This window comes from Planococcus citri, chromosome 2 (genome assembly GCF_950023065.1).
Source record: "Planococcus citri chromosome 2, ihPlaCitr1.1, whole genome shotgun sequence".
NCBI classification, from domain to species: Eukaryota; Metazoa; Arthropoda; class Insecta; order Hemiptera; family Pseudococcidae; genus Planococcus; species Planococcus citri.
In genome coordinates this window covers 12,988,325-13,004,632 of record NC_088678.1, presented here as the reverse complement: position 1 = coordinate 13,004,632, position 16,308 = coordinate 12,988,325, and the positions used below count along the sequence as shown (strand labels likewise).

At 35.6% G+C, this 16,308-nt stretch overlaps 1 protein-coding gene across 1 annotated transcript in view; it reads left to right on the top strand.

Annotated features, from left to right (window-relative positions):
• The first annotated feature begins 1,777 nt into the window (after positions 1-1,777).
• Positions 1,778-16,308, top strand: part of LOC135834728 (synaptic vesicle membrane protein VAT-1 homolog-like) — a 122,047-nt gene continuing 107,516 nt past the window's right edge. The window contains exon 1 of the mRNA XM_065348691.1: positions 1,778-2,206. Coding sequence (XP_065204763.1) covers positions 1,986-2,206 — 221 coding nt within the window. The 5' untranslated portion in view covers positions 1,778-1,985. The remainder of the gene's footprint in view (positions 2,207-16,308) is intronic.

The following is a 16,308-nucleotide window of genomic DNA, read 5'->3' as shown; positions in this document are numbered from 1 at the left end:
GTCTTCAGAGGGTGTTAAAATTGAAGTGTAGAGTATATTTCAGCTTTCCATCTCCATTTGATGAAATTTTCTGAAAATTTAAAGTTTCAAAAATCTGCTGGAGGCTTCAGGAATTTTAAAAAAGTCGATGGAGGATCCAAAACGACTTGAAATTCACCTGCAGTACTTCGTAGCGTATTGAAATTAGTTTTTAGAATAAATTTTAGCTTTACAACTCCAATTTGATGGAATTTTGTGGGAATTTCGAGATTCAAAAATCTGCTGGAGGCTCCAGAACTGCTCAAAACGGGTTGAAACCGTTTCCAATCGATTTGGCATGTCGAAAATAGGGTATATCCCAAATTTCAGCTTTCTTGGTCAATTTGGTAAAATTTTGATTTTTTCCCTCATTTTTGGCCTAAATTCGATTTTCAAAAATTCACCAAAAATCGAAAAACGCACTTTAGCACTTGAAATTTGGACAGGTGATAAATTTTTGCATGATCTTTCGATCTACCTTTGTAAAGTTTGAAAAAGTTCGTGCAAGTCCTATGTTAAAACGCAAAATCTGCGATTTTGGCTGACCTGTCAATCAAAATGGCCGCCATTTTGTGAGTAAGGCCAACTTTTTTTTGGCAACTTTGCTTTAAAATGTTCTTTAGGATGTCCCCCTTAAGAAAAAAGTTGTCCCGGAGGATCGGCGGTGGGGTGCAATTACTCTTATTGTCATATGCCGGACTCTTGGGCAAAAATTTCACCTTCTGAAATTTCACTCGAAAATGTAATTTATTTTTACAAAAAAAAAGGTGTTCGAAAGATGCGAGAAATTCTCTCTACTTTCGATTGATGTGCATTTTGAAGTCACTACAATATGTGATCTATGGCCACACTTGGCCCTTGGGTACTTTACTTTATCTAATTTTGACAGCTGATGAGCTGCAATGAAATCTTTCTCATCCTCAGATGATGCTGATGAGGTCATGATGTCATGAATAGCAATTAGCAATGGACTCAAAATAGGTTTATAACTTCATAACATTATGAGAATAATTATTTGATTGCTACAATGTTTGCTGAGCACTCACAGTAAATAAATAGAATCAATCAACATCAAGATACATTACTCTCATTACTATCAAGTGAGTGACTGATACTCATTACTCAGCATCATTTAAAATTTCTATCACATTTACCTACTTACTCGATTTACTCAAGTCTCATTTTGATAAAAATAATAGGCATTTCGTGGCAAGATGATTGCTCCGAATCTGATAAAATTAAAAGTGTTTCCGGTGAGAAAATGATTTCACTTTTTATGTTCGTAGAAATTTGTAATTTTCCATTTTTATTATCTATTTCAAAAAGGCAATTCCTTTCGATTGTATAATTATCCAATTCCTATCCCTATCGCAGGTAATTATTCGTGTTCTTTACAGACACCTAGTTGAAACTTGAACCATATTATACACTGTTCGTAACACGAACGTAATTCTGCTTTCTTGACAGGAATATTCAATCGACTCGAAAATCCCAACTGAAATCGTGATTTATCGTGAAAAATATGGTATTATTTTCACAGTACCATCGAAAAAATCAACCTCGATCGACGAATAATAAAATGCAATAGATATTACAACCACCACCCCACCACCATACCCAATCGTCACACCGTGTTAGAAACACACTCACACAAACGCAACCAACGCAACACTGATTAGAAAATATCGTACGGATGCGCGCGCACGCACTAAAACGCCGGCTGCTTTGTAATTTTCCCTCTCGATACGCAGGGACTCGGTCTCGTCTTCGTCTCACATTTACCATTTACCATTTCTCTTGTGTCGCGTGTTTTTGTACGTACAATACCAAAGCAACTGGTGCCATTGCGGAATTAGTATCTCGAGTTGTGTTTTTAACTGCTAAAAAAGAAAAACGTTCGATCGGTTCGGAACATTTGTTTTTTTTTTCTAATCGTTCTAATACTACGTTAAATTCTAATCTACAAAATGGTTGAAATCGTCGACGAGAAGAAACCCGAACAACAAAACGAAACCCCCAAGGAAGCGGAAAAAGCTGAAAATAATGCCGAAAAAACACCCGAAGAACCTCCGAAAGAAATGAGATCTGTTGTATTGACGAGTTTCGGAGGATTAAAATCGGTGAAAATATTGAAAAAGCCAGAACCAGCGATCGGAGCCGATGATGTTTTGATTCGAGTTAAAGCTTGGTAAGTCAACAAATGATTAATAATTCGCTAACATATGGTACGCTAAAGGACTACGTTAACGTCAGTTTTACCGGTTATTCGATTTATATACCGGCGTATTATTACATCTTAGCGCCAAATTGGTCATTATTTCGAATATTTTCATCAGTTTATTTACCAGCATATGGAATATGGATACCGTACTGTGTACGTGAAACATTCGCTAGCTTTGACCGGTCAATTAAATCGTTTAAAATTCAATTTGTTACGCTAATTAGTATAAATTGAACGAATTTATCGTCTAGTGATGCTGGCAAACGACTTACGTATTATTTATCGTGATAAAAAAAATTCCATTCGATAATAATTAAGTAGAGAATTGTTGCAAGAATCAACCAGCCTTGCTTTTGTAGATACACCGCCTTTTGGTGGTCTACGGTTACCAGAGTCAACAACGAATTTCGTCATACTATCGAAAGACGAAATTCTAATTCTATGTAGTAAAATTACCAGTAAAAATGTGTATACTTTGACGAATGAAGATCATTTTTATAGTGTTTTAATGCCTCTTCTATGTAGGTACAGGGTGCCCAGAAATATCGAGTACCCCAACGAAAGTTTTTCATTAAAAATATAAGTAGGTTGGCAACGTGAAATAGATGCATATGATTGGTGGAATGTTATCTCTCCAGTCCAACAACCAATCATGTGCTATCATTATTATCATTCAGTGTGACCAACCCAAGTATTTTAGTAGAAAACTTTTTTAGGGGTACTCGATATTTCTGGACACCCTGTAGAATATATTCGTCGTATTGTAGATTTATATTCCAAGCTAGAACTGGTTTCAGGATTTTTAAAGTCCCGCATGCATTTATATGTATTATTGTGTATTTGATATCGAACCTCGTCGAACGTTGAACGTTGAAAATTGGGCGAGCTTGTAATGTCCTATCCTACCCTACCCACTTTGTACATTGAACCAGTTCATTTCATGGTCGTGATTGGACGATATTTTTTCTCGTTCATGTCCGAGTCTGTTTCTGTTATCAGCTGTTGAAATCGAATTACAGTTTAAATAATCCGAACACATATTGTACCTTTTTGATAGAAAGTTTCGAAGGAAAAATTCTGCACGTTTATGCATCTCGTAAACTTTTGTACAGAGCCATCGTGTATGATACTCGTACAATGGAAAAGAGATAGGGTTTATTGCATGTCTTGTCTTGATCCATTACATATGTATAGGTCTAATCTGCATTGGATTTAGGTGTGGTTCGAGCGAGAAAATGGTTAGTAATTGACGAGTCAACTTTATCAACAGGTGAACTTTACTGCAGGGTTTTGCTTGTACGATTCGAGATTTATTTTGTACAAGTCTGGCTCTGGTTAGGTTACGAGCAAATCAAAACGTTATAGCAAGTTTAATCGACGTAATAAGGATTCTTTTGACTGGGAAATTTCATTTGTTTAATTGCTTTCGACTCGACTCGATGCGAATAACATAAAAGCTTCGACATCTCCTCTCCTCCTCCCCTGCCCATTGCCAACCACTCAGAGACAATCCAAAGGTGTTTCTTCGACAATGTGTTTTTTTTCTTTCTTGGCGATCTCTCGTCGTCGACTGGAGGAGTGAGGGGAGGGGGGGGTGATGGTGGTGGTTGTTATTATTTTGATACCGTTTCAACACGGTTGGGTTGGTTCCGGATTCGCGTATACCGACTTGTTGAGCTTACCACATAAGAAGGGGGTTGGTTCGAGTGGTTGGAATTTTTTATGGAAAATTTAACGCTATGGTCGGGAAAACTGACGCTTAGGCGTGGTCCAATCAATAAGTCGTTACGCGCAACACTTTACGCAACAGTGTGGCATGTGCGTGGGTGTATAAGTCGCCGACATATACGTATTCATCCGGCTTGCCTTAAGTTAGGTTTATCAACCCTCTATTAACGAACGTGGAAGGTTCTACCGCAGAATGGATGCGTTTTACTCTCTACTACGAGTATGTGCGGTTATAGCTTGGTGATTCTTGGTTTTGGTCTCGTACTCGTAGGTACGTTTGAAAAATATGTCTATAATACCTTGTTGTGCTGTGCATCTGTTGCATTCGCAGCAGTCGCAGGTATCTGTACTATAAAGAAGACGTTTACGGTTTACTACGATGCAGTTGTGTATACAAAAGAGAGCTTCGAGTGGTGCTGGAGCCTGCAGTAGGAGTAGGAGAAGGAGCAGGATGAAACATTCCTGTTTTTATTATTGTATGTAGATGTTTTGTTGAATGAAAAACACCTAAAAATAGAGGTTTATTATTTCAATAAAAGGTGAAGTGAGTGATGCGTTGAATTTTTTTTTTTTTTTGAAAATTTTGTGTTCGAGGTTTTTGAAGGGAGGTGTTTTTTTGAGATCGAGATTCGTGATTTATAGATTTGCAAAATTGAATGAGAATTTTGTGAAAAATTTGTCAGTTTGGATCACGTTTGAATACTTGACGAATTTCATCGTTGAGATTGACTGTGGAAAATTGTTCTCGATCGGAAATTGGGGAGGGGGGTGTGACTCGTTTTGACGTGAAGTAGGTATTAAATTGGGTCAAATTTTGAGGGGGACGTTTGAAATTTTATATTTTCTCTTTCATCGAAGAAATTGAGACGGAAATTATATTGCGAAGTGGACTGGAAAGTGATGATTTTTTTTTCTTTCAAGTTTGAATGCAAAGAAAGAAAATGGAGAAATGGTGAAGGTTGGAAATTTTCAACGCATTTTTTTTCGAGTAGTTGATCGGGTATGTAGTGTGTCACTGTAACACACGACTGGCTTCTCCTCCCCTCCTCTGCCATGAGCCAATGTACGTAACTGTAACTACGTATACTTAGATGGATTATTATTCTCGTGTATTAGGATTCAGCTCTGTTGCTCAATTGTGAACTACTCTTCAAGCCCTTTTTTTTTTTTTTTTTTTTTAAGCAAGATTCAAATTTTATTTATGAATTTGACTAAGGCGAATGACAATTTTTCTAGTGGGGGGGGGGCCGCATAAGTATCACTTGCACCCCCCTGCTGATCCTCCGGGACTACTTTTTTCTTAGGGGGGGGGGTCCTAAGGAACATTTCTAGCCCTTGTCCTCAAAAAAAAAAGTGACCCTACTTACAAAATGGCGACCATTTTGATTGACAGGTCAGACGAAATCGCAGATTTTGCGTTCCAACATAGGACTAGCATAAAAAATTTTTAAACCGTACAAAGGTAGATCGAAAGAGCAGGCAAAAATTCATCACTTGTCAAAACATCAAGTGCTAAAGTGCCTTTTTCGATTTTTGGGGAATTTTCAAAAATCAAATTTTGGCCAAAATGTGAGAAAAAAATCAACATTTTACCAAATTGACCTAGAAAGCTGAAATTTGGGATATACCCTATTTTCGACCTGCCAAATCGACTGGAAACTGCTTCAAACAGTTTTGAGCAGTTCTGGAGCCTCCGGCAGAGTTTTGAAACTCGAAATTCCCACAAAATTTCATCAAATGGAGTTGGAAAGCCGAAATTAATTCTGCAAACTAATTTCAATACGCTGTGAAGTCGACAGCAGGTAACTTTCAAGTCGTTTCTGAGCCTCCAGCAATTTTTTGAAAATTACTGGAGCCTCCAGTAAATTTTTGAAACTTGAATTTTTATTTGTGTTTTTTTTTTCAATATCGTATTTCTTCTTTCTTCTGAAAAATAACTAACCTGATGAAATGGTTCCCAATAAAAAATTCATTCCTAGTTACTTATTCATTTTTCGATGTACCTAGATGTTCTATTTTACAAATTTTTAAAATACCATTCCCCTTCCACACCTAAAAAGAACGAACTGTTGTCTAAAAATTTTGTGACTGTAACAAATTAAACAATTTTGATTTTTTGTCCTGAATTTTGCTTGTACGTCGTAATTTCCTGCTTTTATTATAATTTTTATCAAATAATCCTACTTTTCATGTTTTTTTTTTTCAAAAAGTTTTATTGCATACCCTAATCCTCAATTGTAATTTTTTTTTAAATCTTTCCAATTTAGCAAATGAATAATTACAACAATTTTCACGAAACACATGAATTTTTAATAACTCGAACCTAATTTTTGACACCTTATCTCCATCATACTTGAAAAAAAACCTTAGAAAGAATCGCATCGAAAAAAAAACAAACAATTGACGATCATAATTTTGAGCCCCCTCCCCCTTCCCTCCTTTAATGAATATCGTCAAGTTTTCGAAAAATATTCTGGCTGAAGTCGGTGGCGTAGCAAGGATTTTCTAAAGGAGAGGGCAAAACCAATTTTCGCTCGCAAAGGGGGGGTAATTGCCCCTTCGCCCCCTTGGCTACATCACTGTAAAGTCCTTGCTTTTCTATTTTAAAAGTTATGTTGGGCACCTTCATTGAAAGAAAAATTGAAAGCAAAAAGGTTATTTTTTCAATTTGTATCTTTTTTCGTATTTTTCTCATAATATTTTCGATGAGGCAAATATTAGTTCCAAAATATTTTTTTCTGATAAAATTTGAAAAAAAATTCATTGAAATTCACTTTTGTGGAATTTGAAGAAAAATTCTACCTAAAAGTTCTCCCTTTGTTTAACACTTTTTTTGATGTTTTTCACTCTTGCAGAAATGAATTAAAAATGTAACAAAATAAATTTCAATTTTGAAAAAAGAGACTGTGTTACGGTCTTGCAAATCCTGCAAATGTTATTTTTGTCCTGAATTTTACTTGTACGTTGTAATTTCCTGTTTTTATTATAATTTTTATCAAAGAATCCTACTTTTTTTTATCTTCTTTTCAAAAAGTCTTATTGCAATATCCTCAATTGTAATTTTTTTAAATCTTTGAAATTTGTGCTTTTCAGAACTGTGCATTTTTTTGCGGATTTTTTAATCAATTTTTATATTTTTTCTGCTTATTATTATTTTTTTTGGATCAATTCCATATTTTTATTTGTTTTTTTTTCAATAACATATTTCCTCTTTCTTATAAAAATCAACTAACCTGATGAAATGGTTTCCAAAAAAAAATAATATTTCATTCCTAGTTACTTATTCATTTTTCGATGTAGATGTTCAATTTTACAAATTTTCAAAATACCCCCCCCCCCCCCAAAAGAACAAACTGTTGTCTAAAAATTTTGACTGAAACAAAATTAATTTTAATTTTGAAAAACGAGACTGTCTGACGGTCTTGCAAATCCTGCAAATGTTATTTTTGTCCTGCATTTTGCTTGTACATTGTAATGTCCTGCTTTTATTATAATTTTTATCAAAGAATCCTACTTTTTATGTTTTTTTTTTTTTTTTCAAAAAGTTTCATTACAAAATCCTCAATTATAATTTTTTTAAATCTTTTCAATTTAGCAAATGAATAATTACAACAATTTTGACACCTGTGAAACACATACACTTTAAATGATGAATTGATGAACCTAATTTTTGACACCTTATCTCCATCATAAAAAAAAACCTTGGAAAGAATCGCATTGGGAATAAAACAAAAAATCGACGTTCATAATTTTGAGCATTCCCCCTCCTTTAAAGAATACCGTCAAAGGGGGGGGGGGGCAATGGCCCCATTCGGCCCTCTCTCCTTGGCTACACCACTGTAAATTCTTTGTTTTTCTATTTTGAAATTATGTTGGGCACCCTCAACCCTCATTGAAAAAAAGAATTTTGAAAACAAAAAGGTTATTTTTTCAATTTTTATTATCTCTTTTCGTATATTTCTCATATTATTTCTTCGATGAGGCAGATATTAGCTCCAAAAATTGTGATCTGTGTCACGAGAAAACCAGGTTAGTGTCCAAAATGTAAATTTTACAGGACGGATCTATGATTCGTAGACCCGTGAAACTTGGACCACTTTTGACCACCAGGGGTGCCAACATAACCTGACATTTTTTTTCAAAATCAGGGTTGCCAAAGGCCGATAATCAAAATTTCCCTAAATCGATTTTTTCGTTTTTTTTTTTAATTTCGCACCAAAAATTTCGCGAAAACTACTAAGAATGAATTATTAATATAAAATAAAGTTATTTATTGAGTTTTTCAATTTTTTCAAAAAACTTATTCAAGATGTAAAGAGTTGATTTTTCCAGCTTGATCCTCATTCGAATTTCAATAAAATGGCACTAATCCTCCAAATGTGGGCCGATTGCCCCAAAAATTCGCATATCGACTCCCCAGAACATACTTTTCAAGAAAATCACAGAAAAAACAATTTTCAAGCTTTTTTTGTAGTTGCTCTATTTTTTTAACCTTGAATTTAGGGTCAAAAGAATCGTTCGCGAACGTTTTTACCGCCTATGGCAGATTCTGCACCCTGAGTAGGTACTACCAATATTCATCAAAAAAAAAATCGATTTTTTGGACACTAACCTGGTTTTCTCGTGACAGATCACAAATATTTTCTCCTGATGAAATTTGAAAAAAATTTCGTTGAAATTCATTTTTGTGGAATTTGATTTTAAAAAAAGTTGAACTAAATGTTCTCCCTTTGTTTATCCCTTTTTTTTGATGTTTTACAGTCTTGCAGAAATGAATTATTCTCCGTATTTTTATACCTTTCTTCCCACTTTTCATTTTAAATTCTGAGCTTACTTTTGATAAAGTGATGTTATTTTATCATTTTTGATTAGGAAATTGATGAAATCGTTAAGGTCACTGAAAAGAAAAACAATTTTTATTTTTTTAAATTGAATGATTCCTTTCTTTTATGAATTTTTTCTCATTTAATTTAGCGATCCAAGTCTGATTTCCATTTTTTTGGGGGGGGGGAGGGTTGACTTACTACTTCCCATCAGCAGACCCTTATATGGAGAGCCAATCTCGTCCTATTTTGATTTGAAAATCATTTCCCTGAACTTTAAATTAAATTGCGAGCTTTTAGCTGATTGTATTGTTTGGTAAAGAGTAAAATTTCGTATTCAAATTTGTAAACGGCCTCTTGGGATATTCCACCTGGAAATCGTAGTTGTTTATCTCCGTTTTATCTGCGAAATTACCAAGTAACTATATGAGCTAACTACTCATACGTCTACGTAAATTGATAAGAACACCGCTGTAACGATGATAAACATTCGTTATACAAGTTGCGGGTTCTTCGTTTATATTTTTAATATTACAGTTTATCGACCTCGAATATGTACTATACTGTTGTCGAATCGAGTTCCCTGTTCTTCTATCAACCGTAGACCGTGTAAATATAGGAAAAACTGCGCAAATCGACGCGAAAATGAACTTAGTCGTTGTTGAAATTTCGCTTCCATTAAGACATTACATTAAGTACGTCTGGTTGGGGCCCGAAGCTCGAACGAAGGATAATGTAAGACATATAGTTGAGCAGGAATTTGGCGACGAAATACGAGTATTAAGTATTACGCCATTCCAAGGTTTCATTAATATAATATCGAGAATGATTCAAACTGAAATGACTCATATAAGTAGTACGGTTGTATTTGGTTGCGAATTCTTAATTATTGCAAGTTTAAAACGCGCCATGATATTATCGCTTGTATTGTTGTAAAAAAAAAAAAAAAACGCCTGTATTGGCCAGCGATTCCAGCCTGTATAGCCTTGAACTTGGCCATCTCACGTTTTTGTATGTGCATATTGTGGCCCTCTCTAATCTGTTGTTGTGATGTTGTTGCTGTAACAGTATTACGATTACGAATAGTACAAAATGCCGAATGTAGCGATGTGTTGAAAAATTCACTCTCTCGATGGTTAATGTAATGTTTTTTTCGGCAATGAACTTGCTAGTTGGTTGGAAGTTGGAACAGACAGACGTATATGTGAGGCAGAAGCGCGACGGTGGTACTTTGGGTGATGAATGGTACAAATAAAAACGACAGATTATGTACAGTTGCGTCGACTAAAACAAATATAGGATTAGTGGGTTTTTAATTTTCAAGGATTTATTCGGCTGTGATTTAATTTTAGCGGATTAAGTCGAGTCAGTGCGGATCTGCGATGGCAGAAGCCACAGCTCAGTATTGCGGTTGATGCTACTTATATTATATTGTACGTATATAGGAGGAGGATTCGTATCGTACATATTATGATATTGGAAAAATACTACTTATCTAATGTAACATATGGGTCTGACCGACCCTCTTCGTGTACCTTGGTAATTTATGGCAGTCCAGATCACATATTACGTTACCGGTTTGCCGAAGAAGAATATAATTAAATGGCAGAGGGCAGACTGTGCGTATAGTCATCGTAGAACTATGTGCACGTTTCGTTTCAGTGGCCTATGTTGCGATTTCGATTTCGTAGCTGCAGCATTCAGAGATGCCAAATGGCTCATAGGATATAGACAGATACAGGTTTTCATCGCACATGTGATATAGTCCGGCATGTGACAATAGGAGTAATTGCACCCCTCCCCCCGCCGATCCTCCGGGACAACATTTTTCTTAAAGGGGACATCCTAAGGAACATTTTAATGCAAAGTTGCCAAAAAAAAGTTGGCCTTACTTACAAAATGGCGGCCATTTTGATTGACAGGTCAGCCGAAATCGCAGATTTTGCGTTTTAACATAGGACTTGCACAAACTTTTTCAAACTTTACAAAGGTAGATCGAAAGATCATGCAAAAATTTATCACCTGTCCAAATTTTAAGTGCTAAAGTGCGTTTTTCGATTTTTGGTGAATTTTTGAAAATCGAATTTAGGCCAAAAATGAGGGAAAAAATCAAAATTTTACCAAATTGACCAAGAAAGCTGAAATTTGGGATATACCCTATTTTCGCCATGCCAAATCGACTGGAAACGGTTTCAACCCGTTTTCAGCAGTTCTGGAGCCTCCAGCAGATTTTTGAAACTCGAAATTCCCACAAAATTCCATCAAATTGGAGTTGTAAAGCTAAAATTCATTCTGAAAACTAGTTTCAATACGCTACGAAGTACTGCAGGTGAATTTCAAGTTGTTTTGGAGCCTCCAGTGACTTTTTGAAAATTCCTGAAGCCTCCAGCAGATTTTTGAAACTTTAAATTTTCACAAAATTTTATCAAATAGAGATGGAAAGCTGACATTTACTCTACATTCCAATTTTAACACCCTCTGAAAACGACTTCTGGTGGATTTCAAGTCATTTTAGAGCCTTCAACGACTTTTTTGAAAATTACTGGAGCCTCCAGTAGATTTTTGAAACTTGAAATTCCCCCAAAATGTTATCAAATGGAGATGGAAAGCTGAAATTTATTCCACACTTCAATTTTAACACCCTCTGAAGACGATTTCAGGTGGGTTCAAGCCATTTTAGGGCCTCCAGCGACTTTTTTGAAAATTACTGGAGCCTCCAATAGATTTTTGAAACTTGAAATTTCCCCAACATTAATTTATCAAATGGAGTTTGCAAGCTGAAATTTACTTCGCAGACTACATGGTGGTTTCAAATGGTTTTGAAGCTTCCAGCTACTTTTAGGAAATTTCAATTTTCCAAAAAAACGTCATACAACCTTTCAAAAAGTTGCTGGAGGCTCCAAAAAGACTTGAAATTCACCAGCAGTCAACTTCGTAGCGGATTGAAATTAGTGTGCAGAATGAATTTCGACTCTCCATCTTGGTTTGATAAAATTTTGTGAAAATTTAAAGTTTCAAAAATCTGCTGGAGGCTTCAGGAATTTTCAAAAAGTCACTGGAGGCTCCAAAACAACTTGAAATTCACCTGCAGTACTTCGTAGCGTATTGAAACTAGTTTTTAGAATGAATTTTAGCTTTACAACTCCAATTTGATGGAATTTTGGGGAAATTTCAAGTTTCAAAAATCTACTGGAGGCTCCAGTAATTTTCAAAAAAGTCGTTGAAGGCTCTAAAATGACTTGAAATCCACCAGAAGTCGTTTTCAGAGGGTGTTAAAATTGGAGTGTAGAGTAAATGTCAGCTTTCCATCTCTATTTGATAAAATTTTGTGAAAATTTAAAGTTTCAAAAATCTGCTGGAGGCTTTAGGAATTTTCAAAAAGTCACTGGAGGCTCCAAAACAACTTGAAATTCACCTGCAGTACTTCGTAGCGCATTGAAACTAGTTTTTAGAATGAATTTTAGCTTTACAACTCCAATTTGATGGAATTTTGGGGAAATTTCGAGTTTCAAAAATCTGCCGGAGGCTCCAGAACTGCTCAAAACGGGTTGAAATCGTTTCCAGTCGATTTGGCATGTCGAAAATAGGGTATATCCCAAATTTCAGCTTTCTTGGTCAATTTGGTAAAATTTTGATTTTTTCCCTCATTTTTGGCCTAAATTCGATTTTCAAAAATTCACCAAAAATCGAAAAACGCACTTTAGCACTTGAAATTTGGACAGGTGATAAATTTTTGCATGATCTTTCGATCTACCTTTGTAAAGTTTGAAAAAGTTTGTGCAAGTCCTATGTTAAAACGCAGAATCTGCGATTTCGGCTGACCTGTCAATCAAAATGGTCGCCATTTTGTAAGTAAGGCCAACTTTTTTTTTGGCAACTTTGCATTAAAATGTTCCTTAGGATGTCCCCTTTAAGAAAAATGTTGTCCCGGCTGATCGGCGGGGGGGGGGGGGGGTGCAATTACTCCTATTGTCATATGCCGGACTAATACGTGGTTTTTTATTTATATTTACCCATCCTCTCAGTCTCGTGTCTTATGCACTAGGATATTTGTACAAGACGCCGAAGAAGGGGGAAAAAATGTAAATATTTATCCGGCGGAAAAAATTCCTCTGTTTTAATCCGATGGAAAAATATGTACGAGTATTATTGACCTAATTATGCCGCCGAAGAAGACGATACATGAATGGAAAACGTTTCGTTTGGATGGAACAGCGTGTGCTCATCTGTTAAATATCTACTTAGCCTTTTCAAAGCACGCCAATCTCGATCTATAAGCGTGGAATTAATCGAATACGACGACGAGTCTGTATAGTAATTAATTAAATATAAATCAACCAACCACGAGAGATGGGATGCGTTCGATTGGAAGTGGAAAATGGAAGTGGAAGCTGCGCTGCTGTGTTTAAAAAGCAATCAACTCGAAGAAAGAAAACAGTCGACCCGAAGCAATTTATTAATTAGCCGTGTGAATGCGATGTAATGTTACCACCAGCCACATTCACAATTGTCCGAAACACCGAGTACTTCGCATCGATTCCAATTCGGCAGCTTTGTGCCAATTTGTATGTACTAAAGTTTATATACGAGTACTCGGAAGAGGCTGAGAGGTTAATGATTTTTTTTCCCTTCGTGTATCTACCTGGTTCACGATGATGAGTTGAGATTTTTATGCGAGTATTAAAAGAGCATTGGACGTGGGAATATTTTCGATTTGTTTTTGTGTTTTGTCCTGAGTATTGGTCGAGTTTTTTTTTGACTTTTTATTGATCTGAACAGAGATTGTTTCTGAGGTTTGGTTTGAGTATGAAGGTGGAGCAAATTGGGGAAACTTGTATATTGACGAAAGGTTGTCAAAATTGCGTAACGTTATTGCCCATTTTGAATTTATATGGCTTATGTTTCGGAAATGATTTTTCATATTACGTTACACGCTGATATATATTTTTTAATACGAGTTTTTCCTCGGAATCGGTCGTTTGCGAATTTTTATAATTAATGTTTGACGAGGGGAGGAGTGTTGAGGTTAAGAAAATCACGATTAAATTGCATAATTTGCTCGGGAGTTTTTCCAATATATTTTATCGAATGAATTTTTAATTTGTTTTCAATGACGTAGAGTTGGCGTTTTTTACGACGACGAAACAGTTAGAGACGAGAGAAAGAGAGAAGGAAGGGAATTTTTGAAAAATGTGCAATGAAAATACAAAATTGAAATACTCGTAGTAACGTTTAATTTACAATGGTGTAATTTTTTTGTCGCTCAAATGATTTTATAGGTGTTTTAAAATAATTGAATTGACTTGGAAAATGAATATTAGGTCTTGAGCGGGATGAGGGGGGGGGGGGGTGAGCGAGGAAAACGTCAGAGGTGGCTCAAGTGGAAATAAAAATCTATTAATTGAACTCGAAAAATTGATCAAGTTCTTCTTAGAAAGCGGATTCTTTGATCTGGCATAAAATTTGGTCAGTTAAAAAGTGACTTAGTCACTATTTCGGCGAAAATGGTCAAAAAAGTGACTGGTCGTCGTTTTTTTTAAAGATCTGTCGTGTAAAAAAGAGAAAGTTCAAAATTTTAAGAAATGATCAATACTTTTCATGAAAATCCTTCAGAATCATAACTAAAAAAAAATTAAAAATCAACTGGGCAAAATTTTATCTCCTGTAAGAATTTTAATTGCTAAAGTGCCTCTTTCAATTTTTGGTGAATTTTTAAAAATCAAAAGGCCAAAAATGAGGGGAAAAAAATCGAAATTTTACCAAATTGACCAAGAAAGCTGAAATTTGGGATATACCCTATTTTCGACCTGCCAAATCGATTGGAAACAGTTTCAACCCGTTTTGAGAAGTTCTGGAGCCTCCAGCAGATTTTTGAAACTCGAAATTTCTCAACATTTCATCAAATGGAGATGGAAACCTAAAATTCATCCTGCGAATCAATTTCAATACGCTACGAAGTCGACTGCAGTTGGATTTCAAGTCGTTTTGGAGCCTCCAGCGACTTTTTGAAAATTACTGGAGTCACCAGATTTTTGAAAATTGAAATTCCCACAACATAATATTAACAAATGGAGTTAGCAATGCTGAAATTTACTTCGCAAACTAATTTCAATACGAGATGAAGTCGACTGCATGGTGGTTTCAAATGGTTTTGAAGCTTCCAACTACTTTTTGGAAATTTCAATTTTCCAAAAAATGCTATACAACCTTACAAAAAATCGCTGGAGGCTCCAAAACGACTTTAAATCCACCTGCAGTCGACTCCGTAGCGTATTGAAATTAGTTTACAGAATGAATTTTGGCTTTCTATCTCCATTTGATGAAATTTTGGGAAATTTCAAGTTTCAAAAATGTACTGGAGGCTCCAGTAATTTTCAAGAGGTCGATGTAGGCTCCAAAACGACTTTAAATCCACCTGCAGGCGACTCCGCAGCGTATTCAAATTAGTTTACAGAATGAATTTTGGCTTTCCATCTCCATTTCAAGTTTCAAAAATGTACTGGAGGCTCCAGTAATTTTCAAAAAGTCGCTGTAGGCTCCAAAACGACTTTAAATCGACCTGCAGGTGACTCTGTAGCGTATTGAAATTAGTTTACAGAATGAATTTTGGCTTTCCATCTTCATTTCAAGTTTCAAAAATGTACTGGAGGCTCCAGTAATTTTCAAAAAGTCGCTGTAGGCTCCAAAACGACTTTAAATCCACCTGCAGTCGACTCCGCAGCGTTTTGAAATTAGTTTACTGAATGAATTTTGGCTTTCCATCTCCATTTGATGATTTTTTGGGAAATTTCAAGTTTCAAAAATGTACTGGAGGCTCCAGTAATTACTAAACAGTTTCTGTAGGCTCCAAAATGATTTCAAATCCACCTGCAATCGACTTCGTAGCGTATTGAAATATTAGGTTTGCAGAATGAATTTCGGCTTTCGAACTCTATCAAATTTCAAAAATGTACTGGAGGCTCCAGTAATTTTCAAAAAGTCGCTGTAGGCTCCGAAACGACTTTAAATCCACCTGCAGGCGACTCCGCAGCGTATTGAAATTAGTTTACAGAATGAATTTTGGCTTTCCATCTCCATTTCAAGTTTCAAAAATGTACTGGAGGCTCCAGTAATTTTCAAAAAGTCGCTGTAGGCTCCAAAACGACTTCAAATTCACCTGCAGTCGACTTCGTAGCGTATTGAAATTAGGTTTGCAGAATGAATTTCGGCTTTCCAACTCTATTGATGAAATTTTGTGGGAATTTCGAGTTTCAATAATCTGCTGGAGGCTTCAGAACTGCTCAAAATGGGTCGAAACAGCTTCCAATCGATTTGGCGTTTCTAAAATAGTGTATAATATCTTAAATTTCAACTTTCTTGATCAATTTGGTAAAATTTTGATTTTTTCCCTCATTTTTGACCAAAATGTGATTTTCAAAAATTCACCAAAAATCGAAAAAGGCACTTTAGCACTTGAAATTTTGACAGGTGATAAATTTTTGCTTGATCTTTTGATCTACCATTGTACGGTTTGAAAAA